A 22541-nucleotide genomic window follows, 5' to 3' on the forward strand; every position below is an offset into this window, starting at 1 on the left:
GCGGGTTCAAAAGTTGTGGCGGGGCAGGGGGAGGCAGCAGCCGTTCTCTGGGAAGAGCAGGGTGGAAAAATAAAGGCTGGGATTCCAGGGCTGTAAGGAAAACATCAAAGTGTGGACAATGACAATAAAGTCGGGTTTAGGAAGGATCTGCTGGCCAGCCGGGCTCTGCCAGGCTCGGGATCTGAGGGGGGACCTGAACTGAGCAGGGAGAGCTCTGGCCCTGCTCCTGCCCCAATCTACATCGGCTGGGGGACACAGGGAGCCCAGACGTGAGGACAATAAAGTAGGGGGACAGCCCCGGTCCTGCCCACGACCCTTCAGCATCCCAGGGCTGGGGGAGCTGGCAGTTTCCTGCTCTGGGAAGGGCTGGCTTGGCCAGGAGGGCAGCAGGCACAGATTACTTTGGACACATCGGAAGTGAGAACAAACAGACCGAGGGGTCCGTACAAATGGTGCATTAAAGCACAAGCTGGGTCGGGCAGGTGGCGTTTGTCCCGTGACTGGGACACAGGGACACGGAGTAGGACACAGAGATGTGGGGCAGGACACAGGGACACCGGGTGAGCTGCTCTGCCTGCTTGAGACAAAAAGGGGCCGGGATGGGAAATGCAACGACAAAGCCAACTTGTCCCTGGACCTCCCCGGAGCATCCCAGCTGTGCCTCAGCCACCCACGACTGCCTCCCTCCCTCCCGCTGTGCACAACTGGGCTCAGCCCGTGCAAAAAGCAGCTCCTCGGCCTGGGAGTGCAAGCGTCGGGTGAGGAGCAGAGCCTGGGGAAGCAGGGATGTGCCCCGGAATGCTGAGCTGCTCCTTGCGGGGCTCGGGCAAGCTTGGAGAGCTGTAAACGTCAGTGCATGAGGGAGATGGATCCAAAACGGTCTGGCTGAAGGATGCTGGGGGTGTGAGGGGGAAGGGAGGGGTGAAGGGTGAAGGACCAGAGCAATGGGATGCTGAGACCACTTGGTCCCACACCACGGGTGGAAAGGTTTAAGGGCTTAGGACAAATTGCACCAGAGCAGATGTGCACATCACCCCACCCCATCGCTGCTGCGGTCACGGCTCTCTCTGCCCCCACAGCGGTCCTGATGCGCCCATGGCCCCGGGGCCCTGCACCGAGAACCCAGCAGGACCCCTGGTCACACCTGGCCAGGTGTTTCACAGGCTTTCCTCCCTCCCTCTGAATTACCGCGTCGGAGGCACCTGGCGCTTTGATGCTCCCAGATCTGCATAAGCGGCAGATACCGATGCAAAGCTGCTGGGACATAGACAAAGCACTTAACACCTCCAGCACGTGTTACCTCTCCTACAGGTGGCAGGAATGGCATTTAAGAGCATTACCTGCAATACCTGACACCCCCAAAAACCCGGCAGCCGCTTCTGTACCGGCACCAAAGCCCAACACCACAAGGCTCCTGCTCCAACAGCCATGGCCGGTCTAGGCTGAAATCAGGAGAAAAAGTCATTTCTCCCCAAAACCGCCTGGATGTGCAGCCCTCAGCTTGGGATGACACTCGGGGGATCCCAAAACTGCCTGGATGTGCAGCCCTCAGCTTGGGATGGCACTCGGGGGATCCCAAAACTGCCTGGATGGGCAGCCCTCAGCTTGGGATGGCACTTGGGGGGATCCCAGGGCCACCAGCACCATGTGTGCCACCAAAACCGCGTGGTTTTGGGTGACACAGAGGGACACTGCCCAGCACACAAGTCAGGGAGGGTGACACCCAGTCCTGCTGAGGTCCCTGTCCAAGACAGCTGTTCACCAAGGGCTCCACCAATGCAACCCTTCCCGTAAAGCCACGGCAGAGAGGCAATTCCTCCTTTTGGCTGGGACGGCAGGAGAAGCCCCAGCAGAAGCGCAGGGACTCACCCCTGCAGAGCCTGCCCAGCCTGTCATGGCTATTTCAGTCTTCCCCACAGCAGGGGAACTTTGGGGAAATTACCATCAACATGGCAAGCTTTCCTAAACCAAAAACTGCAGCTGCACCACAGTCCAGCAGTGCCATTTTAAACCAAACCCACCAATTTAGCAGAGAAAAGTCAGTCCCAGATGCGGCAGCTCTTCTCTAAACCATCCTCAGAACCTAACTGGTGCAGCTGAGACTGATAAAGTCACACCTGAGGGCAATAAATTCGGATTTGTTCCCATTAAGGTTTCAGAGAAACCCTTAAATCTTATCTTAGAGAAATGCAGGTTTATCTGCAGCAATTGCTTTGTTCTGTTACTCATTACTGGGGGTTTGCATCTCATAATGTCACCACTGAGCATCATTAGCAGATATTTAAATGCTATCTGCCAAAGCAGATCTGCACAGACACTCCCTGTGGTTTGGGAAGTCTGAAGTTCAGGCTGTGCCCGTATGGATTCTCCTCCTGTGAGGTGCCTCCACCTCCCAGCAGTAACACAGCAATGTGCTTACAGACTGTCCAGACTGCATTTATCAAACCTCATGGAGGCTAAAAATGAATATATTTGCTCTGGCCACCCAAACTGGACCTTTCCACAGCAAAATTAACTTCCTCTGACAAAAATTCCCGTCTCCAAGCCAGACAGACTTTGTTTCTAACCCTCTTCCCCAAAGCTCTTCTCCCTGCCCACCAAGGGATAAAAAAGAGAAGCAAGGGGTAAAGCAGCAGGGACATTTCACCAGGGATCACAAAGCCAGGCTAGCACATGGCAGAAGGAAAGAATGGCAGTGGCAAAGTTGGAGGCTCCTTCCTCTCCCTGGCAGGGCAGCTCAGCCAGGAGCCCTCCAAGAGCCTCCAGCTGAACTGATCCCAAATATTCCCACCTGCAGCCCGAGCCTGGCCCTTGCCAGGCAGGCAAGAGAACACAGCCTGTGACAGAGCCTTCTGGAAGCACTCGGGACAGTTTCTGTCACTGTTCTGGGGGCAGAGCTGGCACACCAAACCTTCCCCCAGGCCCAGGGATGCTTGGGCCAGGCCCAGCAGCACAGGGCACACCATTTTAATGCCTTGGGTCAGCAGTTTCTTGCTGGAATAAGGGACAGAAGCCACATTTATTGCATTCATCTCCACATCAGGAGACTCCACACGATTTTTATTTCTCCCTTATATTGCATTACTGTTACAGTATTAAAATGATTAACAAAAGCATAAAACTGGAACCCAAGCCAAGGGGGGAGAGTGTCTCCTGCAGCACCCCGAGGCCCGGCCCCTGGAACAGGACACGCTCTGCTCTCCTGAGGGAATCTGCCTCTCCCAGAGCAGGAAGGCACACAAGGCATGGCTGCTGTAAGCCTGGCTGGTGGGAATCCTCCAGACAAGTCCTGGTGCTTCACTGGGTCAGCACTCTCCAGGCAGGTGTCTTAGATGTCCATGTCAAACTGCTCTTCCTCACCTGCTGGGAGGGACAAAACCACAGGTGAGGCCCCAGAGTTCCACATTAAATACCAAAGATTCCAGTGAAGGAGTGGCTGGCAGCTGTGCTCCAGAAATGGGGCTTAAAAGCTGCATTCAGGCATCAGAGTTGGTGCGAAAATCATCTTGTGAAGCTGTGCTGAAGGTGTCGCTGCTGGGGGAGCTCCCTCAGACATACCAGAGCAGAGGCAGAGAAAATGCCCTGTCAATAATTTATTCTTACCCCTGGATTTCCTTGTAACACGGAATGGAAACCGAGGACAATCGCTGGTAGGAACCCAGCCAGGCACATTCCAACCCCAGGGCTGCTCCCACAGCCTGGCAGGCAGGAGCTGCTCCCGAGGATGGGGATCCTCTGCCAGAGGCACAGCCCAGCACCCAGCCTGCATTTCAGGGAGTGCCACCAGCCACTTCAGGTCACAGCCTGTCAGGCACGAGGCAATCCTGACTCTGGAAAGGGTTTTCTTGCAGTAAGCACACAAGAGCCTTCAGATCTTTATTTTTAGAGAGAAGATAAATACTTGCACTTGGTAGGTTCAGGTTGCTTCAAGAAGTAACCTCAAATAACTTTAAAAACAATTCTTCAAGGGCAACACTGGCTCGTGCTGCTGCAGTAGGGCCTCAGAGAAGTATCCCTGTCACAAAACAGGGTCAGAAACAGGCAGGAGGAATTTACAACTCAGGCTGATATTAAAAACCCAAGTAAATTCTGCTCTGAATTGTAACTTGAAGCTCCAAGCAGCTGCGGCACAGCCCAGCTCAGGGAGAGGCAGCAGCAGCTGCCCCTCCGCTCTCCACGGGGCTCCTAATGCAACAGCAGCTTCCCAAAGGCTGAATTAATGGGAATCATATCAAATTACACCTAAAAACTGCAAAAGTCACATTGCTGGGGCCCAACACAGGATCAAACAACTGCCAGACCCTGGTTACCCTGTGCCACTGAGCCCACTCTGACTTTCCAAGAAGTTGCTGGAGAATTGACCACGCTTCCCGGGAACCTCCTGGCTCCATCCCAGCTCTGGAACTTCTAGGAACCAGCAGAGCCCCTCACAGGCTGCTGGGCCTCTGCTGCCTGCACTCACCTGCGCTCACTTTCTCCTCACAGCTTTGGACGTGGTGGTTTTCCAGCTTCAGCTCCTCCACGCTGGGGCTGGTAACGCCTGGAATGTCCGGAAGGTCGGAGGGGGGGGTTCTGGCACCCGGAGAATTGCGGCATTCCATCAAGAACTTACGGTCATAAATGATCCTGGTACCTGGGGGGACAGCACACGCTCAGCCCAGGGCAGGGAGCTCCCTCATCCTCAAGGACCCTTACAGCCCAAACCACGCAGGGACGGGGTATTTAAGTGATAACTGTGAGGCAGCACTTCAGCCTGGGTTACCCTTCCAGAATTCCAGGTGCGCTGACACTGTACCTGCCACTAAAGGTGACACATTGGTACCCAAACTCTGCCAGCTGCTGCCCCAAGGCAGCACAGGGCTCCAAACCCCAGGCAGGGGCTGCAAGCAGCAGATCCAGCCCCTTCCACCTCGCTCAAGGTCACACCAGCCCACAGAGCAAACAGAAAACTGAATTTAATTCCCACTGATGGCTGAAAGCTGCAGGTGGACACACACCAGGGGACAGGACGGGGCAGAGCCGTGTCCCTCTGAGCTCTGCCCAGCGGGAATTCCTGCACAGACACTTCCCTTGGCACAGCAGCACTTACACATACCTTGCTCAGGGCTTACACAGATGGTTAATGTTCCAAGGCTTAACCAGGAACCACCCAGCTCCAGCCAACCACGCTGAGCCTCCAGGCATGGATTTCTAGGAACACCACTGAACACCCTGTTCCTTATAAAGGAATTTCATGGAAACAGCTCAAAAACCACAGGCAGAAAAGGGATCCCTCCAAACAGCCCACAGCCTTAACCCAGCAAGTGCTGGAAAAGAGTGTTTGCTTCACAGGAGGAGGCTGCACACCCCTCTGGATCAGGTGTGCCCTGCTCTGCTCCCGTTCCAGCCAGAGGGAAAGGGACTTGTCCTTGTGCCCTCCCCAAAAGCATTAACTAAAGTACACACGTGTGGGCAAACAGCTCCTGCCACCATCTGTCCCGGAGCAACCAACTCCCTGTGGTTTGAACACTGTAAATATACAATAAATACATAAAACAACACGTCCAACAGCTGAGTTCTGCCAAGGAGTTCTCAAAACACCAAAAAGCTTTTAACTGATGATTCTGAGCTCCAGTTTTCGGGAGGACGATCCATCCCTACAGTCAGCTGCCTGGGAGAGGGGTGTTAAAATTCCTGGGAAGCTCCAGGAGGAGGACAGGGATTCCTAGAACTGCAGCTCTGTACCAGAACTGGGAGCTTCCACCTTTCTCCAACAGCCTCACGCCCAGAGCTCCTGAAAGCCAGGGGCCAACTGGAGCAGGACACTCGGGGCAGGACACTCAGCTGGGGCAGGACACTCAGCTGGGGCAGGACACCCAGCTGGGGCAGGACACTCGGGGCAGGACACTCGGGGCAGGACACTCAGCTGGGGCAGGACACCCGGCTGGGGCAGGACACCCGGCTGGGGCAGGACACTCGGGGCAGGACACTCGGGGCAGGACACTCAGCTGGGGCAGGACACCCGGCTGGGGCAGGACACCCGGCTGGGGCAGGACACCCGGCTGGGGCAGGACACCCGGCCTGGGCTGTCACACTCCTGCACCCACCCAGAGCCGCGTTCCCCGCAGCTCCCCGGTGCTGCCAGGGGGTGTTAGCAGGAAAACACACACAGCACGGGATGCTCTGCTCCCTGCAAGCCCCTCAGGGCACACACACAGCCCCGGCTGTCTGTCCTCCAGCAGCTCTGGAGCCTCCCTCCCGTCAGCACCGCAGCAGGGCCGAGCAGCACACGGTGTCCCCAGCACGGGACACGGCGGCCCCGGGCAGGCGGGGACGGCCCCGGGCGCTGCCAGGTGGGCACACCCCGGTCACAAACGCGGCCCAGCTTCTCCTCCTGCTCCAGGCACTCAGGAACTCCGCGGGGACAAAGCGCTGACAGCCCCGGAGGGCTCATTACTGCGCACCACTAATTGCTCATTTCATTTCTGCCGCGCCAGTCGCTCGTTATTTCATTTCTGCCGCCTGACCCGGGGCTGGGGAAGGCTCCCACACCTCGGCACGACTCCTGCAGGTGCTGCTGGAGCCTTGAGCGATTCGCTGCTCCCAAGGAGGGAAGGCAGGGCCAGGACAGCCCCAAAGCTCGGCTCTCCTGCACACACAGCCCGGTGAGTCAGCAGTGCCGCTTCCTTCTCCCCGCGTTCAACCCCTGGAGTCCTGCGGGGGATCGGACAACCAACACCCCCTCCCTGCCCTCCCACGGTTCGTCCTTTTGGCTTCAGCCTTCCTGCTGCTCGCATCCAGCCGGGCAGGGATGCAGCGATCTGCAGCGGCACCGCGGGGAGATTCTACAAGGTGTGGAAAGAAAATCATCCCCAAATCGCCCCAAGCCGCGGCTCAGGGGCAGCAGAGGCCGCTGGAACTCCCCGCGCTGACCCTGTGCCATCACCTGGAACTTCTCTGGGGCCAAACTGCCAAAAATGAACAGCCAAGGAGTGCTGGGGACACAAAACCTGTCTGACAGAGGAACGCTGGGCACAACCAGTTTATTTCTCTTAGTCGAGGATCAAATCCCTACAGGAGGCTCCTCTCCTGGCGGCTCTGGGGCTGCAGCAGACGGAGAGGGAAGGAGCCCACGGCGAGCTGCAGCAGCAGAGCCCCGCGCCTCCAGAAACCGGAGCGGTTTGCGATTGGAAATAAAGAAAAAGGTCCCAGGGATTACTGCCAGGGAAAACAGCAAATATCAGCGCTCAGAATTAATCAGTAACCATGGAGAGGCCGGGGCTGCTCCCTGCCAGGCTCCCCAGCACGCACCCCCGCACCCCCGGGCAGGCGCTGTCCGGCTGCCCCGGTCCCCCGAACTCCACCGAGCCCCGGCACCGGCCGGGGGCTCCCGGCGCTTGTCCCGGGACAGAACGGGAGCGCTCCCCCGGCCCTGCAAACCCTCGCTCAAAGCGAGCCGTCCCTCCCGCGGTGAGACCTCCCCGCTCCCCCCGGCACGGCCCCCGCCGGCCCGGCGCTCACCGCCCGGCGTGGTCCCGAACACGGTGCCCCCCGGCGTGGTGCTGTAGTCGCCGGGCGGCAGCGGGGCCTCGTCGGGCAGGGCGAGGCACTTGCCGGGGCCCGGGATGTCACGACTGGGCGTCTGCCCGTGGCAGCAGCGGCCCGACATGACAGGAGCGATGACGGGAGCGGCACCGGGAGCGGCACCGGGAGCGGCACCGGCGCTGCCGCCGCCCGCCCGCCGCTTCCGGCCAGGGCCACGCCCCTTCCGCCGCGGGGCGTGGCCGGGAAGGGGCGGGGCTTAGCAACAGGGAGGCGTGGCTATGCTAATACAGTTGGACTTTAGGGGGCGGGGCTTAGCGACAGGGGCGGGATATGCTAATACAGATGGGCTCTTCGGGGCGGAGCTTAGTGACAGGGAGGCGGGGCTATGCTAATATAGCGTGTTCTTTGGGATGGGGCTTTAGCGACAGGGGCGGGGCTATGCTAATACAGATGGGCCCTTCGGGGCGGGGCTTAGTGACAGGAGGCGGGGCTTAGCGCTACATGGGCGGGACTCCTGGCGGGTCCCCTTTTCTCCCTTTTTCTCAATTTTTCTCCCCTTTTCTCCCTTTTTCTCAATTTTTCTTCCCTTTTCTCCATTTTTCTCAATTTTTCTCCCTTTTTCTCCCCTTTTCTCCATTTTTCTCCCTTTTTCTCCCTTTTTCACCCCTTTTCTTCCCTTTTTTGGCCCTGGACACCCCTGGCCTGTGCTCCCCGCTTTTGGGGTCGCGCTGCCCCGTGCTTGGCGGGGACCCCGCGGAGCCCCCGGGGGTGTTGGCGGCGCTGCCCCTTCGTGGCCGCCGCTGCCCACGCGGGGTGGCCGCTCTGGGAGGTCCGGGTGCTCCCGTGGCAACGCCGCGGGGACAGATGTCCGCCCGGCTGCCCCCATCCCAAATGGCTTTGCCTCCCCCGAGGGCCGGGAACAAATGCGGGAGGAGCCGGGGGGCCACACACGGGTCCGGCGCCCCCCACGCTGTGTCCCCGAGGGTGCTCCGGTGGGGCTGGAGCTATGGGAAATAGGGTTTGTCTTAATACTTCATTACAGAGGAGATCTAAAGAGCAGCCGAAGTGCGCTGGGAGGGGCGCAGGGTCGGCCGGGCGGGACCCCTGGGCTTGGCATGGGGGGGGCTGCGGAACCCAGGGATGAAACCTGGCGTGAAGCCCCTCCGAGCATCCCTGGGACCACCCTGCTCACGGGTACCCTCCAGAAAAAGCCCTTCATCGTTCCCTGCTCCCCCGGCCGTGGCCACAGGCTCTGCTGACCCTCACCAGACACCGGTGCGGTGCTGACATCTGCTGACGGCCGGGCTGCCGGGAGCCGGGATGCCGGGATGCCGGGATGCCGGGATGCCGGAATGCCGGAATGCTGGTAGACGGGAGCCGGGAGCCGGGATGCCGGGATGCCGGGATGCCGGGATGCCGGGATGCCGGGATGCCGGGATGCCGGGATGCCGGTAGACGGGAGCCGGGATGCTGGGATGCCGGGATGCCGGGACCCCGGGATGCCGGGATGCCGGGATGCCGGGATGCCGGGATGCCGGGATGCCGGGATGCCGGGATGCCGGGATGCCGGTAGACGGGAGCCGGGATGCTGGGATGCCGGGATACCGGGAGACGAGAGACGGGAGACGGGATGCCGGGATGCCGGGATGCCGGGATGCCGGGATGCCGGGAGACGAGAGACGGGAGACGGGATGCCGGGATGCTGGGAGCCGGGATGCCGGGATGCCGGGAGATGAGAGACGGGATGCCGGGATGCCGGGATACCGGGGTGCCGGGATGCCGGGAGCCGGGATGTTTTCCAGCGCGGATGCCGGCGCAGCCGCCGGCAGATGCCAGCAGCGTTTCGGCAGCGCTGAGCCCGTGTCGCAGCACCACGGGGTCACCGAGGCTGTGGCAGGGATTGTCCCGGACCGGGGCGTGAGGCTGCTCCTCTGGTGGGACACAGCAACCCCGGCCTGCCCAAACCATGGCCCCGGCTCCAACAGATGGAGCCCGGCAGCCACGCACGGCTCCGGACCCCAGCCCGGGGCCAGGCTCATCCCGCGGAGCCGCGGTCCCGCCCCGGGGCCCTGGGGGCTCCCGGGGGTCGCTGAGCGTTTTCTGCGGGGCAGCAGCGTCCTGCCAGGCTGGCCATGGACACGGGTGTTTCTGCCCCCGAGGTCCTGTGGGACCCCAGCCAGGCTGTGGTGCCCCCAGGCACCCCCAGGGGCCCAGGCAGGCTGTGGTGCCAAGCAGGCAGCCCTCGCCCTGTGCCAGCTGCTGAATCGATTAGTGGGCACTGGGGCAGGAAAATAACATTTCCGGCATGGAATGACATCAGCAGTGACCCCCAACCCAGAGAGGCGGCCGCTGCCATTTCCTCCTCCTCCTCCTGCTGGAGAACAGTTATGGGGTCAGGGACGGGGGAAGGTCGGGGCTTAGGGCACATCCTGGCTGGGGCAGAGCAGGGTGTCACCCTCCCGGTGCCTGCTGGAGTTCGGTGCTCCCGGCAGCACACAGGGGACAGGGACAGGGACAGGGACAGGGACAGGGACAGGGACAGGGACAGGGACAGGGACAGGGATCCTCCTGCCCTGGACAGGAGCTCCAGCTGCCCGGGAGCTGTCTGCAGGCAGAGAAGAGGCTTTGGGTACTCTCCCACCCACACCACAGCACCCTCCGGTTGCAGAGTGCTCCTCTCCAGGGCATTTTATCTGCCCATTCCACGGGCAGCTCCCAGGGCTGGAAAGCCCTTTGTCATCCTCATGTGATATGAAGTTATCGCATTATTGCCTTCTAAATCGGGAGCAGAAGTGCTCTCCGAGGTGTCTGTCCCTCCACCAGCACTGCCTTTGCTTCTGACCTGGTTTGGATCGCTGGGAGCTGAGCAGGGCTGGCTTTTGGGGAAGAATTCACTCCACTGCAGGTCCTGGGGAAGAAAATGTGTTTCATAAGTCACGAAATGTCCCTGTCCCTGGTGTGAGAGCAGCCCTGGGGGATGGCAGCAGGGGCAGGGGCCATCGCTGGCCCCACTTGCGCCCCACTGGTGCCCACTGGACTGTGATTACAGGAAGGTTTGCTGAGACAGGAAGCAAACAACCCGAGGGAAGGATAAACTCCTGCCTGGCGGGCTGGCAGCTTTCATCTCGCCCCATCCATCACCTCCTGTCTGGGTGTCTCCCGCGCGGGAAGGCTCATCCCCAGCCCCCTCTGCAGCCCACCCCCCTTGGGGGCCTGGGGACCCCACTGCAGCCCCGTGAGGGCGGGGATGGTGACGGACCCCACGGCAGTGAGGATGTCCCTGTGCCGCGGCATTTCCACCCCATCCTCTGTGTTTACATTCCCTCCGATGGCGGCTGGCGATAAGGACAGACCCGGACGAAGCCACATCCCTGCTGCCCGCCCGAGGCTGCTCGTGCAGATAAAGGCTGCCCCATAAACAAGCCCATCCTGCCTTTGGGAAGGGCATCTCCGCTGGCCCCAGCCCTCGGCAGGAAACCCTGTCTGGGACGTCCCCGGCGCTGCTGGGGGTGCTCAGCACCCCAAAACGCAGCCCTGGGTCCTGGAAACAGCCTCAGTGGCACGGGATTCACCCTGGTACCCATGGCCAGAGCCAGAGGAGCAGTGTTTGGCTCTTCCTCCTCCTCCTCCTCCTCCTCCTCGTTGCTGCCTGCAGACATCGGGCTGGAGGCAGACACAGCCTGTGCCGGCTGCAGGAGGGGACATGGGGGCTGGGGCAGGGATGGGTGCTGCTGGGCACAGCTTGGGCAGAGGGTGCCCGGGCATGCAGGGGGCAGAGGAGGGGCAGGGGGAGATCCGGGTGGCACGAGGCAGCTTGGCCGCTGTCCTGTGGTGTGGCTGGGCTGGCAGGCGGCTCCATGTGGCGCTGCTGGCACTCGCTCCCTCATCCCTGTCAGCTTCCCCCCCGCGGGGCTGGACCCTCTCCCTCCCACCCTGCTCTGGGGCACAGCTGGGAGTGCCACATGGAAGCGCCTCTCTCCCTCGGAATGCCCTGCCTGAAAGCTCTCTCTGAGGCTATTTCTGTTGTTGTTTTTTCTCGATACTTCCCACACTTTTTGTGAAATCTAGATCCGTGTTATTGCAAACTTCTCCCTCCTTCCCCCACCCCAGTTTGCTTTAGCAACAGCTGAAGGAAAACCAGAAACAACGGGAAAGGAGCTGTGAAAACATCTGTAAAGTCTTGGCAGCCCTGACGGCAGCAGGAGGACTCCCCCGGCAGCTGGAGGGAGATGGGACCTGTAGAAATGAAACCTGCAAGGCTTGATAAGAATGTCAGAAATTGGGAATAACTGCTGCAGGTACTGCCCTGCTGCTTTCCTCTCAGCAACGCAGGAAAGAAAACAGCTTTACTCTGATTTATTTTTAAATTTGAAACCGTAATTGCGCAGCGGTCTGGGGGGCAGGAGCAGGACCTGGGCTTGCCTTAGCGCAGCCTTGGTCACTGGCCGGGTTTCAGGATCTCGGTGCCCCTTTCCCTCATTCTCCCCGCGCTGCCGCGGCCTCGGGAAGAGCTGCAGCCCTGCCGAGCTGTGCCCGGTTCGGGCTGCCTGCTGCGGGCAGGGCAGGGCAGGACGGCGCCGGGGCAGACCTCTCCTCCCTCTGCTGCCCTCGGAGCGATGGCGGTGCCGGTGGTCCCGACCGCAGCCTCCACTGCGGGTTTCCCACCCCTCAGCCCCCAGCTGTCCATGCCGGGGTGCCCCAGGCGAGCAGAGGGGTCCCAGCAGCCCCGCCCGGGCCCTGAAGGGCAGCGCGGCTCCTTCCTCCGAGCTGCGCGTCCGTGGGGCCAAACACGCTGGGAACGGGCTGCCGGCCAGCGAGCAGTGACCTCAGCCCGGCTGGGCCGGCCCCGGCCTCCGGGGCCTCTTTCAGCACCATCGAGGCAGGAGCTCCCGGGAGCTCCGCCTGGAACCCAGGACGTGCGGGCCGGAGACCGGGAGCCCGGAGCCCCCGGGGTGCCCCGCGGTGGCAGCGCTGGGGGGGCGCGGGGACCGTCCCACCGGGTGACGGGGGAGCCCACAGCGGCTCAGGGCAGCTCCCCGATGGCCAGCAGGCTGTGAGGCACCACGGAGGCAGAGCACAGACCCTGCCTGAGCCCCGTGAATGTGGGACAGACACTGTCCGTGGGACACACACTGGGACACCCACTGTCCGTGGGACACACACAGGGACACACACTGGGACACACACTGTCCGTGGGACACACACACTGTCCGTGGGACACACACTGGGACACACACTGTCCGTGGGACACACAGTGTCCGTGGGACACACACCGGGACACACCCACTGTCCGTGGGACACACACTGTCCGTGGGACACACACTGGGACACCCACTGTCCGTGGGACACACACAGGGACACACACTGTCCGTGGGACACACACACTGTCCGTGGGACACACACACTGTCCGTGGGACACACACTGTCCGTGGGACACACACAGGGACACACACTGTCCGTGGGACACACACACTGTCCGTGGGACACACACACTGTCCGTGGGACACACACTGTCCGTGGGACACACACTGGGACACACCCACTGTCCGTGGGACACACACTGGGACACACACTGTCCGTGGGACACACACTGTGGGACACACACCCTGTGACACACACACTGGGACACACACACTGTGACACACACTGTGGGACACACACCCTGTGGGACACACACTGTAGGACACACACTGTGGGACACACACACTGTGGGACACACAAACTGTGACACACACACTGTGACACACACACTGTAGGACACACACTGTGGGACACGCACACTGTGGGACACACACACTGTGGGATGCACACTGGGACACACACACTGTGACACACACACTGTGACACACACTGTGGGACACACACACTGTGGGATGCACACTGGGACACACACACTGTGACACACACACTGTGACACACACTGTGGGACACACACACTGTGGGACACACACTGTGACACACACTGTGGGACACACACACTGTGGGACACACACACTGTGACACACACACTGTGACACACACTGTGGGACACACACACTGTGGGACACACACTGTGACACACACTGTGGGACACACACACTGTGGGACACACACACTGTGACACACACACTGTGACACACACTGTGGGACACACACACTGTGGGACACACACACTGTGGGACACACACACTGTGGGATGCACACTGGGACACACACACTGTGACACACACTGTGACACACACACTGTGACACACACCCTGTGACACACACACTGTGACACACACACTGTAGGACACACACTGTGGGACACGCACACTGTGGGACACACACAGTGACACACACTGTGGGACACACACTGTGAGATACACGCCACCTGTGGGATATTTGCCACGAGATGTGGAACATGCCTGTGAAGCAGCACATTTGTATCATTTTTTATTATTCTGACACAGATTTTTGCCTTCCTGCACAAGCCCTGGCTGGCAGTGCTGCAGCTCCCAGAGCCGTGCCCGCCTTTGCTGGGGAAGGAGGGTTTATATGGGGACCTGAGTTTATGTGGAGCTTCCTGCAGGCTTCCTGGGACAGACAGTACCCAGGGGTTAAAGCTTCATCTCAGCCTGTTTATGTGCTGACAAGGAAATGTGGTGACAGAGAATCCCAAACAACTTCAAAGCAAGATCTGTGGATCTGATATGGAAACTATTCTGAAAGTCCAGGAGCGCCTGTCACTTCGGTGGGGACACAGCCGGGGCAGACCCATTCCCAAAGCCCAGCCTGGCCCTGTGCCCACCCCAGCGAGCCCAGAGCTCCCGCCCTGGGGAGGGAATTTGGGTAAAGTTGTGCTTTTGGGCGTCTCCTCAGGCAGAGGGAGGAGCGTCACAAGGCCCTGATTCACGTCCTGTGCAGTCCCCAGGTGTCCTCCCTTGGCACGGGCAGGTGAAACCCCTTGAGGGTGGCACTCGGTGCCATCAGCTGCTGCACTGGGGCTGCGTTTGGGCCCTGTGCTGTGGTGGGAGGCTGAGGAAGCTGAAGCAGAGGCGAGGGGGGACTCTGGTGTCCCCACAGTTGGTGTGGCCACGAGCAGAGGCAGCGCTGTGACTCCACCGTGTGATGGGTTTATCTCGTGTCCTGTACCGGCGAGTATGCGGCCACATGCCAGGGAGGGAGCGAGTTCTCAGCTATAAAAAGCTTTTGTTTTATCCAGAGCTGCTACTTGAGCTCTCACCCCTCACTCTCTGTGACCAAGCAGAGCCCGTGTGCCCTCAGATGTGTCTGGATCAGCTCAGGCATCTGTTTCCTCTCTCCAAACACATCCGTGGGCACCAGGAACTCCATGTGCTGCCCAGCAAGGAGATGTTTGCTCCCTGCATCCCTGCTCTCCCCAATCAGGGATCTCCCCTAATTGATTCTGATTCTCTGTGTGTAAAGAAGTATTTTTAAATACCCATTGTTTATTCTGTAGTAACAGCCAGAGGAGCTGCTCTGATCCATGGCATAAACATATTTTCCCAGAGTTTTCTAAACAACCCTTGACCCGCTGGCTTCCTGTGGCGTTTTGCCAGGCTGGCTCTGCCTCCCCCACTGCCAGTGGCCATGCAGGTAGAGCCAGGCCAGAGGTCCTGGCCGGTAGCAGGGAAGGGAAAGGGAAAAGGATGCTTCCCCTGGTGCCAGCCCCGGGCTGGACAGTCTCCATCCCTGCGGGGGCTTGGATCAAGGCTCTGGAGCAGCAGGGATGGGGGTGAGGGTTGGGTGAGACCCAGCACCTCTGTGCTTCAGCTTTTCCAGCTGTAAAACTGGGACAAAGATACGGAGCCACGTTACTTCCCCGGCGGTGAGGAAAGCCGGGGACTCTCCCTTCCCCTCCCCAGTCCCGCCTGATCCCTGGGAACGGGGCAGGGACCGAGCCCTCCTGCGGGGACGGGCACCGCTCTGAGGTGCAGAGAGAAGCCCTCAGGACGGGGGGCTGGACGCCTGCTTGGTCCCTCGGGAGCGCCTGGCTGTCTGTCCTGCCGTGGGCAGTGTGTCTGTCCGTGGCTGGGAATGCAGGGGGAGCTCCCCGCTGGGCACGGCAGGGTGAGGAAAGCCAGAAATGCCATAGGGACTGTCTGCAGGAGAACAGGCAGTAAAATGCCAGGGATGAGCCTGGCAGCCCCTTGGGTGTCGGAGCCAGCACAGAGCCCGGCTCTTCAGGACAGCTGGGGCTGCCAGGGAAGTGGAGGCAGGGAGGGAAGGAGGAGGCAAGGATGGGAAGCAGAGGTGAGGATGGAAAGCGTAGGGAAGGTGGGAAGCCAGCAGCCCCTGGTCACTCCGGGGGCTGGCAGAGCTGGGCATCCTGCCCCATGGCTGGCCTTTGGTGACTCCCCACAGCCGAGCCCAAAGCCCCCAGCACCCAGGGACATTCCCACGGGTGCTCCTGCTTTGCTTGCAGACCCAAGGCCGGCCCCGTGTGCTGCTGTGCCCTGGAGCCGGCCGGACACACGGCAGGCTCCCTGCGCGCCGTGCCTGTGCCAGGGGCCGGTCTGGAGCCAGCACAAAGTGCCCTGTGAACAGCAATTCCCAGCTCGCTCCCAGCCAGCAGCAAATGCCGCGGCTGGGAGCTGAGTGAGATCGGAACAAGCCCTTGGCCGAGGGCTTTGAAAATGCAAAACAGCCTTGTAAAGATGAAGCTCGTAAAACCAGGACTCTGCTTTTGTAGCTCATGAATGGGAAGAAATGCCAACCGGATCATTTTTACACATATTTTTTCCGTCTTTGTCAACATTCCCCCATTTGGCTGAAACTTCAAACTGCTGCATTTGGAGACCGTCTGTCTTAGAAGTTCCAATATTTGTATAAATAACTGATAGGGAAAGATGATCCACTCTGGAGTCTGCCCAGGGGCCCTGGGAACAGTGATGGGGCTGTGGAGCCTCCCAGAGTTTTGATGGTTCTCCAGTGCCAAGTGAGCAGGGCAGGATTTGTGGGTGGGGGTCTCCAAACACCGGCACCCACCCAAATTCAGGAAGGGGGGCAAGAAATGTCCCCTCCATCCACTGGGAAGGAGACTCCAGCAATACCTATGGAAGTGAAATGGTGACTGGGGCCCTGGGTGTCATCTTTGGAAGCGGCTGTCAACTTGTCAACCCTGTGCTGATGTCGGGGCAGGGGACGACAGGGGTGTCACTGTCCCCGCCAGGGACAGTCTGTCCTGCCCAGGGAGAGTCGGAGCAAGCGAGGGCTGCACGGGGACGGGGACGCGGGGCACGGTGAGGGCGGCACAGAGGGCTGAGGGCTCACGGAGAAGGACCGGGAGCACAGGGAGGGGATGTGTGCATGGCAGGGTGCAGAACAGGGACAGAAGCGTGAGACTGGGGACTCAGAGAGGGGCTGGAGAGCACAGGGAGGGGATGGAGAGAGCGGAGAAGGGCGGGAGGGCACGGCGAGGGGCTGAGGCGTCCGGCGAGGATGCCGGGGGGAGCGGGGCGGGCCGGGGCAGCGCGTCCGGGGGGAGGAGGTGCCGCCGCTCCCATTCCCTCGCCCTCCGGAGCCAGCAGCCCGGGGCCGCCCCCCGCCTTTAAAGGCTCCTCCTCCGGCGCGGAGGGGACCCGGCCCCGCCGGTCCGGCCCGAGGGCTGCGCCGGGAGCGCGGCGGGGAGCGCACGGCGGGGCGCGGGGCCGCTGCCCCCAGCCCGGCCGAGATGAGCCCCCTCCCCGCGGGCAACGGCAGCGCCTGGGGGGGCTCCGGCAACTGCAGCGGGGCCGGCAGCCTGGGCCGGCAGTGGGTGCTGGGGGCCGCCATCAGCCTCACCGTCCTGGTCACCGTGGCCGGTAACTTGCTGGTGATCGTGGCCATCGCCAAGACGCCGCGGCTGCAGACCATGACCAACGTCTTCATCACCTCGCTGGCCTGCGCCGACCTCATCATGGGCTTGCTGGTGGTGCCGCCAGGGGCCACCATCCTGCTGAGCGGCCACTGGCCCTACGGCACGACGGTGTGCGAGCTGTGGACCTCGCTGGACGTGCTGTGTGTCACGGCCAGCATCGAGACGCTGTGTGCCATCGCTGTGGATCGCTACCTCGCCATCACCTCCCCGCTGCAGTACGAGGCGCTGATGACCAAGGGCCGGGCCCGGGCCGTGGTGTGCCTGGTGTGGGCCATCTCTGCCTTCATCTCCTTCCTGCCCATCATGAACCACTGGTGGCGGGACGGGGCGGACGAGCGGGCGGCGCGCTGCTACGACGACCCGCGCTGCTGCGACTTCGTCACCAACGTGACCTACGCCATCATCTCCTCCACCATCTCCTTCTACGTGCCCCTGCTCGTCATGATCTTCGTCTACGTGCGAGTCTTCGCCGTGGCCACGCGGCACGTCCAGCTCATTGGCAAGGACAAGGTGAGGTTCCTGCAGGAGCCCCCCAGCCCCACGGGCAGGAGCAGCCGGCGCAGGCGGCCCTCCCGTCTGCTGGCCATCAAGGAGCACAAGGCGCTCAAAACCCTGGGCATCATCATGGGCGTCTTCACGCTCTGCTGGCTGCCTTTCTTTGTGGCCAACATCATCAAGGTCTTCTGCCGCTCGCTGGTGCCGGACCAGCTCTTTCTCTTCCTCAACTGGCTGGGCTACATCAACTCCGCCTTCAACCCCATCATCTACTGCCGCAGCCCCGACTTCAGGAGCGCCTTCCGCAAGCTGCTGTGCTGCCCGCGCCGCGCCGACCGCCGGCTCCACGCCGTCTCGCAGGACCTGCAGCGCTGCCCCTGTGCCTTCAGCCCTCGGGGGGGCCCTGCAGAGGACAGCAAGGCGGCCCCCGGGCGCCCCGGGGAGGACGGCGAGGCTCGGGGCAGCGGCAGCAGAACAGAGGAGACTCCTCTGCCCCAGGGCAGTGGCCACCGGCAGCGGCCCCTGGGCGAGTCCCGGCTGCAGGGCGCGCAGACCTCGCTGTGTTCCCAGCTGCATGAGTAGGTACCTGCAGGCATTTGCTCGGGAGGGGCTCGGGGGGTCTGGTCCAGCCCTTTGGGGTGGGACTAGGGGGGCTGTCGGGGCTGGGACTGTGCTCTGACAGTGCAGTGCAGACTTGGGGGAGCTGAGAGACCCTAGGGTACGTGGGAGAGACTCTGAGATGTGGGACTGGGCACCACTGCCCTGCCCCCTGATGTTCCCCTAAACTCTGGCCCTTTCACTGGGCTCCAAAAGTGGGGTCCCACCCAGTCCCACTCCAGCCCACCAGGACCTGGTCTGCAGTTCCTGGGTAAAGGAAACACGAAAGGTGTACAGGGAAGCAAACCAGCTGAGCAGGAATGTGTCCCAAAGCCTTGGCCTTTCCCCCTTCTCCTCCGGATCCCACTTTCTGCTGCTAAAGAAGGAGAACGCGGGGACCCCCTCCGGAGCGAGGCACCGCGGCTGCCGTCGCCGCTCAGGGCTCTGCAGGTTGCTTTGCCCTCCAGCGGTGTAAATCTGGGAAGGGAATTAATTTCATCCCGCTGCGTCCCATGACGGGAAATGCGCTCCCGGAGCCGGCAGCCCCTGTGCCAGGGGCGGTGGGGTCCATGCTGTGGCTGCCGGCAGCCTGACACGAATTTACACCTCCAATTGCAGGGTGGGGTTTTTTATTAGTATGACAAAATTGGAGTTATTCTGGTTACTGTGGATTGTAACCTGTTTCCCTCTTGATGTCTGAGGGCAGGAGAGGTTTCCTGCCAGACTACGCGGGCAGCAGGGATGTGCAGGTGGAGGTGCCGGAGGAGCTGCCTGGGCAGGATTCACGCTGGGGACGCGGGGCGGTGGATGTGGGAGGGTCTGGGCTCTCACCCCTGCGCTCCCCCATTTCAGCTTTGCTGGCGGAGAGACGCCCGCGGGTCCGTCCGACTGACTGGGAGCAGCGGAGAGCCGGGAGGAGAGCGCTTCCCCCGGCCGGGTCATCATCGCTCCGGCCTCTCCTCTGCCCGCCTTGGCCGCCGCCCTCCCCGGGGAGCGCAGCCCGTGGCCAGCACCAGGCTGCTGCCCGGGTTCGGGCATGTGAGTCCGGGTCAGCGCGGCCACAGCCGCTTTAACCCTCCTTGTGCTGCTGCCCGCTTGGCTCGCCGGAGCTGCGCCTTGTATACGGTGCTCCCGGGTCCCTTCCGTGCCTGCTGGGGTGGTGGCTGTGTCCCTGTGCCCAGCCGAGCCTGGTGGGTGACACTGTGTCACCTCCCGCCCTCTTCTTGCAGGGCCGGGGTTGCGGAGGCAGCGCCAGGGGTGACGGTGCTGGCAGGACCCTGCGGTGCGTGCACTGACCCGGAGAGGAGGATCTCCCCTGGGAACGCTGGTGGTCTTGGGACAGCACCAGCTCCTTCGTGCCGTCGGTGCTGGAGACATGGAGCTGGGGAAAAGCTCTGGAGCTGCTCACCAAGGGGCAGCACAGCCTCAGGGATGTGTGGACAGGGGACAGACTCCTATCTGGCACGGCTGGCAGTGGGATGTGGAGACTGCCAGCTCTGCTTTCTTGAAGGACAAAGGACCCTGTTGGCCCAGGCTTGGCCAGTTTCGGACAGTCTGCTGAGGAGAGAAGAGCCTCCTGCAGGCTCAAGCCCTTCCCAGGATTTCCATCCCTGCCCCAGCTGCTGCATTCCAGGGCTGAGTGCAATGGCAGGAGCTGCAGCGATGCCTTCAGCAAAGGAAAACTCAGGGGAGTGAGGGGAGCTCCGAGCACTGAGCACTTCCAAACCCAGGGAACTGGAATCGCGTCAGGACTCTTTGCAGTTTCTCCCTCTCGTCTGGGACAGATGTCCGTGTCGGTGCCCCTCGGGGACGGGAGGTGGATTCTCATCTCACACGAGTGCAGACGTGCCCTGCCCACGCTGCGCTGCCACGCAGCACCTTTGGGCACGAGCTGGTGTCAGTGCGTTCGGTGACTGCACAGGTTTTGTCCTGGTTTGCGTCCCCCCTGCCGTGTAAAATAAACCTCTGGATCTCTGCCGTGCCTCTGGATCTGTTCCGAGCAGAGGGTGCTGCTCCGCGTGCTGTTCCCGGGTGGCTGCCCGAGCTTCATCCCCCTCCTGGGGTTGTGGCTAGCGGGGAAAAGCCGCTCTGGCTCTGGCCGTGCCGTGGTGCTGCCCCTGAGCCCTGCCCATGCTGCCACAGCCCAGGAGGGCCGGCAGAGCTGCCAGAGCCACCAGAGCCGCCAGAGCCGCCAGAGCCGCCTCCCAGTGCCGGGGAAATCCGGCTCCTGCACGGGAACCGGGCCTGGGACGCTGCAGGGGCTCCCTGCAGGGATCCGCCCCGCTGGGGAGCCCAGCACGGGTCAGGCCCCTCGGCCCACAGCCCCTGCACAGGCACCGGCACCCACAGGCTGCACCCCGCGCCTGGACATGCACTGGACATGCACCTGTGCACCCACAGGCTGCACCCCGCGCCTGGACATGCACCTGTGCACCCCACAGGCTGCACCCTGCGCCTGGACATGCACCTGCACATGCACCTGTGTACCCCATAGGCTGCACCCTGCACCTGGACAGGCACCTGTGCACCCCACAGGCTGCACCCCCACACCTGGACATGCACCTGGACAGGCACCTGTGCACCCCACAGGCTGCACCCCCACACCTGCACATGCACCTGGACATGCACCTGTGCACCCCACAGGCTGCACCCCTGCACCTGGACATGCACTGGACATGCACTTGTGCACCCCACAGGCTGCACCTCCACACCTGCACATGCACCTGGACATGCACCTGTGCACCCCACAGGCTGCACCCCCACACCTGCACATGCACCGGACATGTACCTGTCTGCACTCACAGGCTGTACCCCCACACCTGGACATGCACCTGTGCACCCCACAGGCTGCACCCCTGCACCTGGACATGCACTGGACATGGACCTGCACATGCACCTGTCTGCACCCCACAGGCTGCACCCCTGCACCTGGACATGCACCTGGACATGCAACTGGACATGCACCTGTCTGCACTCACAGGCTGCACCCCGACACCTGGACATGCACCTGTGCACCCCACAGGCTGCACCCCTGCACGTGGACATGCACCTGGACATGCACCTGTGCACCCCACAGGCTGCACCCCTGCACGTGGACATGCACCTGGACATGCACCTGTCTACACTCACAGCCATCTGTGCACCCTGAAATGCCTGCACAGGGCCCTGCACCAAGCCATGCACACCTGAACTCACCTGTACTTGCACCTGTACCTACACCTGTACACACAGTGCATAGACACATGTACACATACACCTGTACTCACCTGTACACACCTATGCACACCTGTACACACCCGTGCACACTAACCTGTACTCACCTGTATACACACCCGTGCACACTAATCTGTACACACCTGTACACAGCCGTGCACACTCACCTGTACTCACCTCTACACACCTGTGCACACTAACCTGTACACACCTGTATACACTTATACACACCCGTGCACACCTGTACTCACCTGTACACACCTGTGCACACTCACCTGCACACACTTGCTCCCACTTGCACACACCTGTACTCACCTATACACACCTGTATACACCCGTGCACATCACCTGCACACACCCGTGCACACTCACGTGTACACACCTGCACACACGTGTACACACCTGCACACACCTGTACTCATGCACACACCTGTGCACACTTACCTGTACACACGTGTACACACCTGCACTCACCTGCACACACGCGTGCACACTCATGTGCACATACCCGTGCACACACACCTACACACACCTGCACACATGTGTACACACCTGCACTCACCTGCACACACCTGCTCACACCTGCACTCACCAACCTGTACACACCTGTACTCACCTGCACTCACCTGCATACACTAACCTGCACACACCTGCACACCCGTGCACACACCCGTGCACACACACCTGCGCTCACCTGCATTCACCTGCACACACACCCGTGCACACACACTTGCACACACATGTACACACTAACCTATAAACACATACACTCACCTGCACACACCTGCGCTCACCTGCACACACTAACCTGTACTCACCTGCACACACCTGCACACAATCACCTGCACACACCTGGACACACCTGCTCTCA

General features: G+C 61.4%; 2 protein-coding genes across 4 annotated transcripts; one reads left to right on the forward strand and one right to left on the reverse strand.

The window, feature by feature from the left end:
* Window positions 1-3018: 3018 nt before the first annotated feature.
* On the reverse strand, window positions 3019-7754 carry EIF4EBP1 (eukaryotic translation initiation factor 4E binding protein 1). Of its 2 annotated transcripts, none has more exons than XM_021535850.2 (3): window positions 7501-7754; window positions 4463-4633; window positions 3019-3360 (listed from the first exon to the last, which is right to left on the reverse strand). In XM_021535850.2, exons 1-3 carry the CDS (start codon window positions 7646-7648, stop codon window positions 3329-3331), a joined length of 351 nt encoding a protein of 116 aa, XP_021391525.1. In that variant the 5' UTR covers window positions 7649-7754; the 3' UTR covers window positions 3019-3328. The 2 variants fall into 2 exon arrangements, with proteins under 2 accessions (XP_021391525.1, XP_021391524.1); XM_021535849.2 differs by having other exon boundaries at window positions 3019-3363.
* Window positions 7755-17044: 9290 nt separating this feature from the next.
* On the forward strand, window positions 17045-20434 carry ADRB3 (adrenoceptor beta 3). 2 transcript variants are annotated; one of them, XR_014949839.1, is made up of 3 exons: window positions 17045-18438; window positions 19310-19495; window positions 19687-20434. XR_014949839.1 is itself a non-coding variant. In XM_085559146.1 (2 exons), the coding sequence occupies exons 1-2, from the start codon at window positions 17180-17182 to the stop codon at window positions 19347-19349; spliced, it is 1299 nt and encodes a 432-aa protein (XP_085415272.1). In that variant the 5' UTR covers window positions 17045-17179; the 3' UTR covers window positions 19350-20434. The 2 variants fall into 2 exon arrangements, 1 of the variants encoding a protein (XP_085415272.1); XM_085559146.1 differs by having other exon boundaries at window positions 19310-20434.
* The last annotated feature ends 2107 nt before the right edge of the window (window positions 20435-22541 follow it).

Source organism: Lonchura striata, chromosome 22, assembly GCF_050655825.1.
Source record: "Lonchura striata isolate lonStrDom1 chromosome 22, ASM5065582v1, whole genome shotgun sequence".
Classification (NCBI taxonomy): Eukaryota; Metazoa; Chordata; class Aves; order Passeriformes; family Estrildidae; genus Lonchura; species Lonchura striata.

Bases quoted from the DNA above. Each gene is read 5' to 3' on its own strand.
- EIF4EBP1 (XM_021535849.2), bottom strand. From the start codon at position 7,648: ATGTCGGGCCGCTGCTGCCACGGGCAGACGCCCAGTCGTGACATCCCG. The intron at 4,634-7,500 runs GTGAGCGCCGGG...CTGTCCCCCCAG, and splicing joins GTTCGGGACCACGCCGGGCG to GTACCAGGATCATTTATGAC. The intron at 3,364-4,462 runs GTGAGTGCAGGC...TGTCCCTCCCAG, and splicing joins TGAGGAGAAAGTGAGCGCAG to CAGGTGAGGAAGAGCAGTTT.
- ADRB3 (XM_085559146.1), top strand. From the start codon at position 17,180: ATGAGCCCCCTCCCCGCGGGCAACGGCAGCGCCTGGGGGGGCTCCGGC. The intron at 18,439-19,309 runs GTAGGTACCTGC...CCCCCATTTCAG, and splicing joins CTGTGTTCCCAGCTGCATGA to CTTTGCTGGCGGAGAGACGC.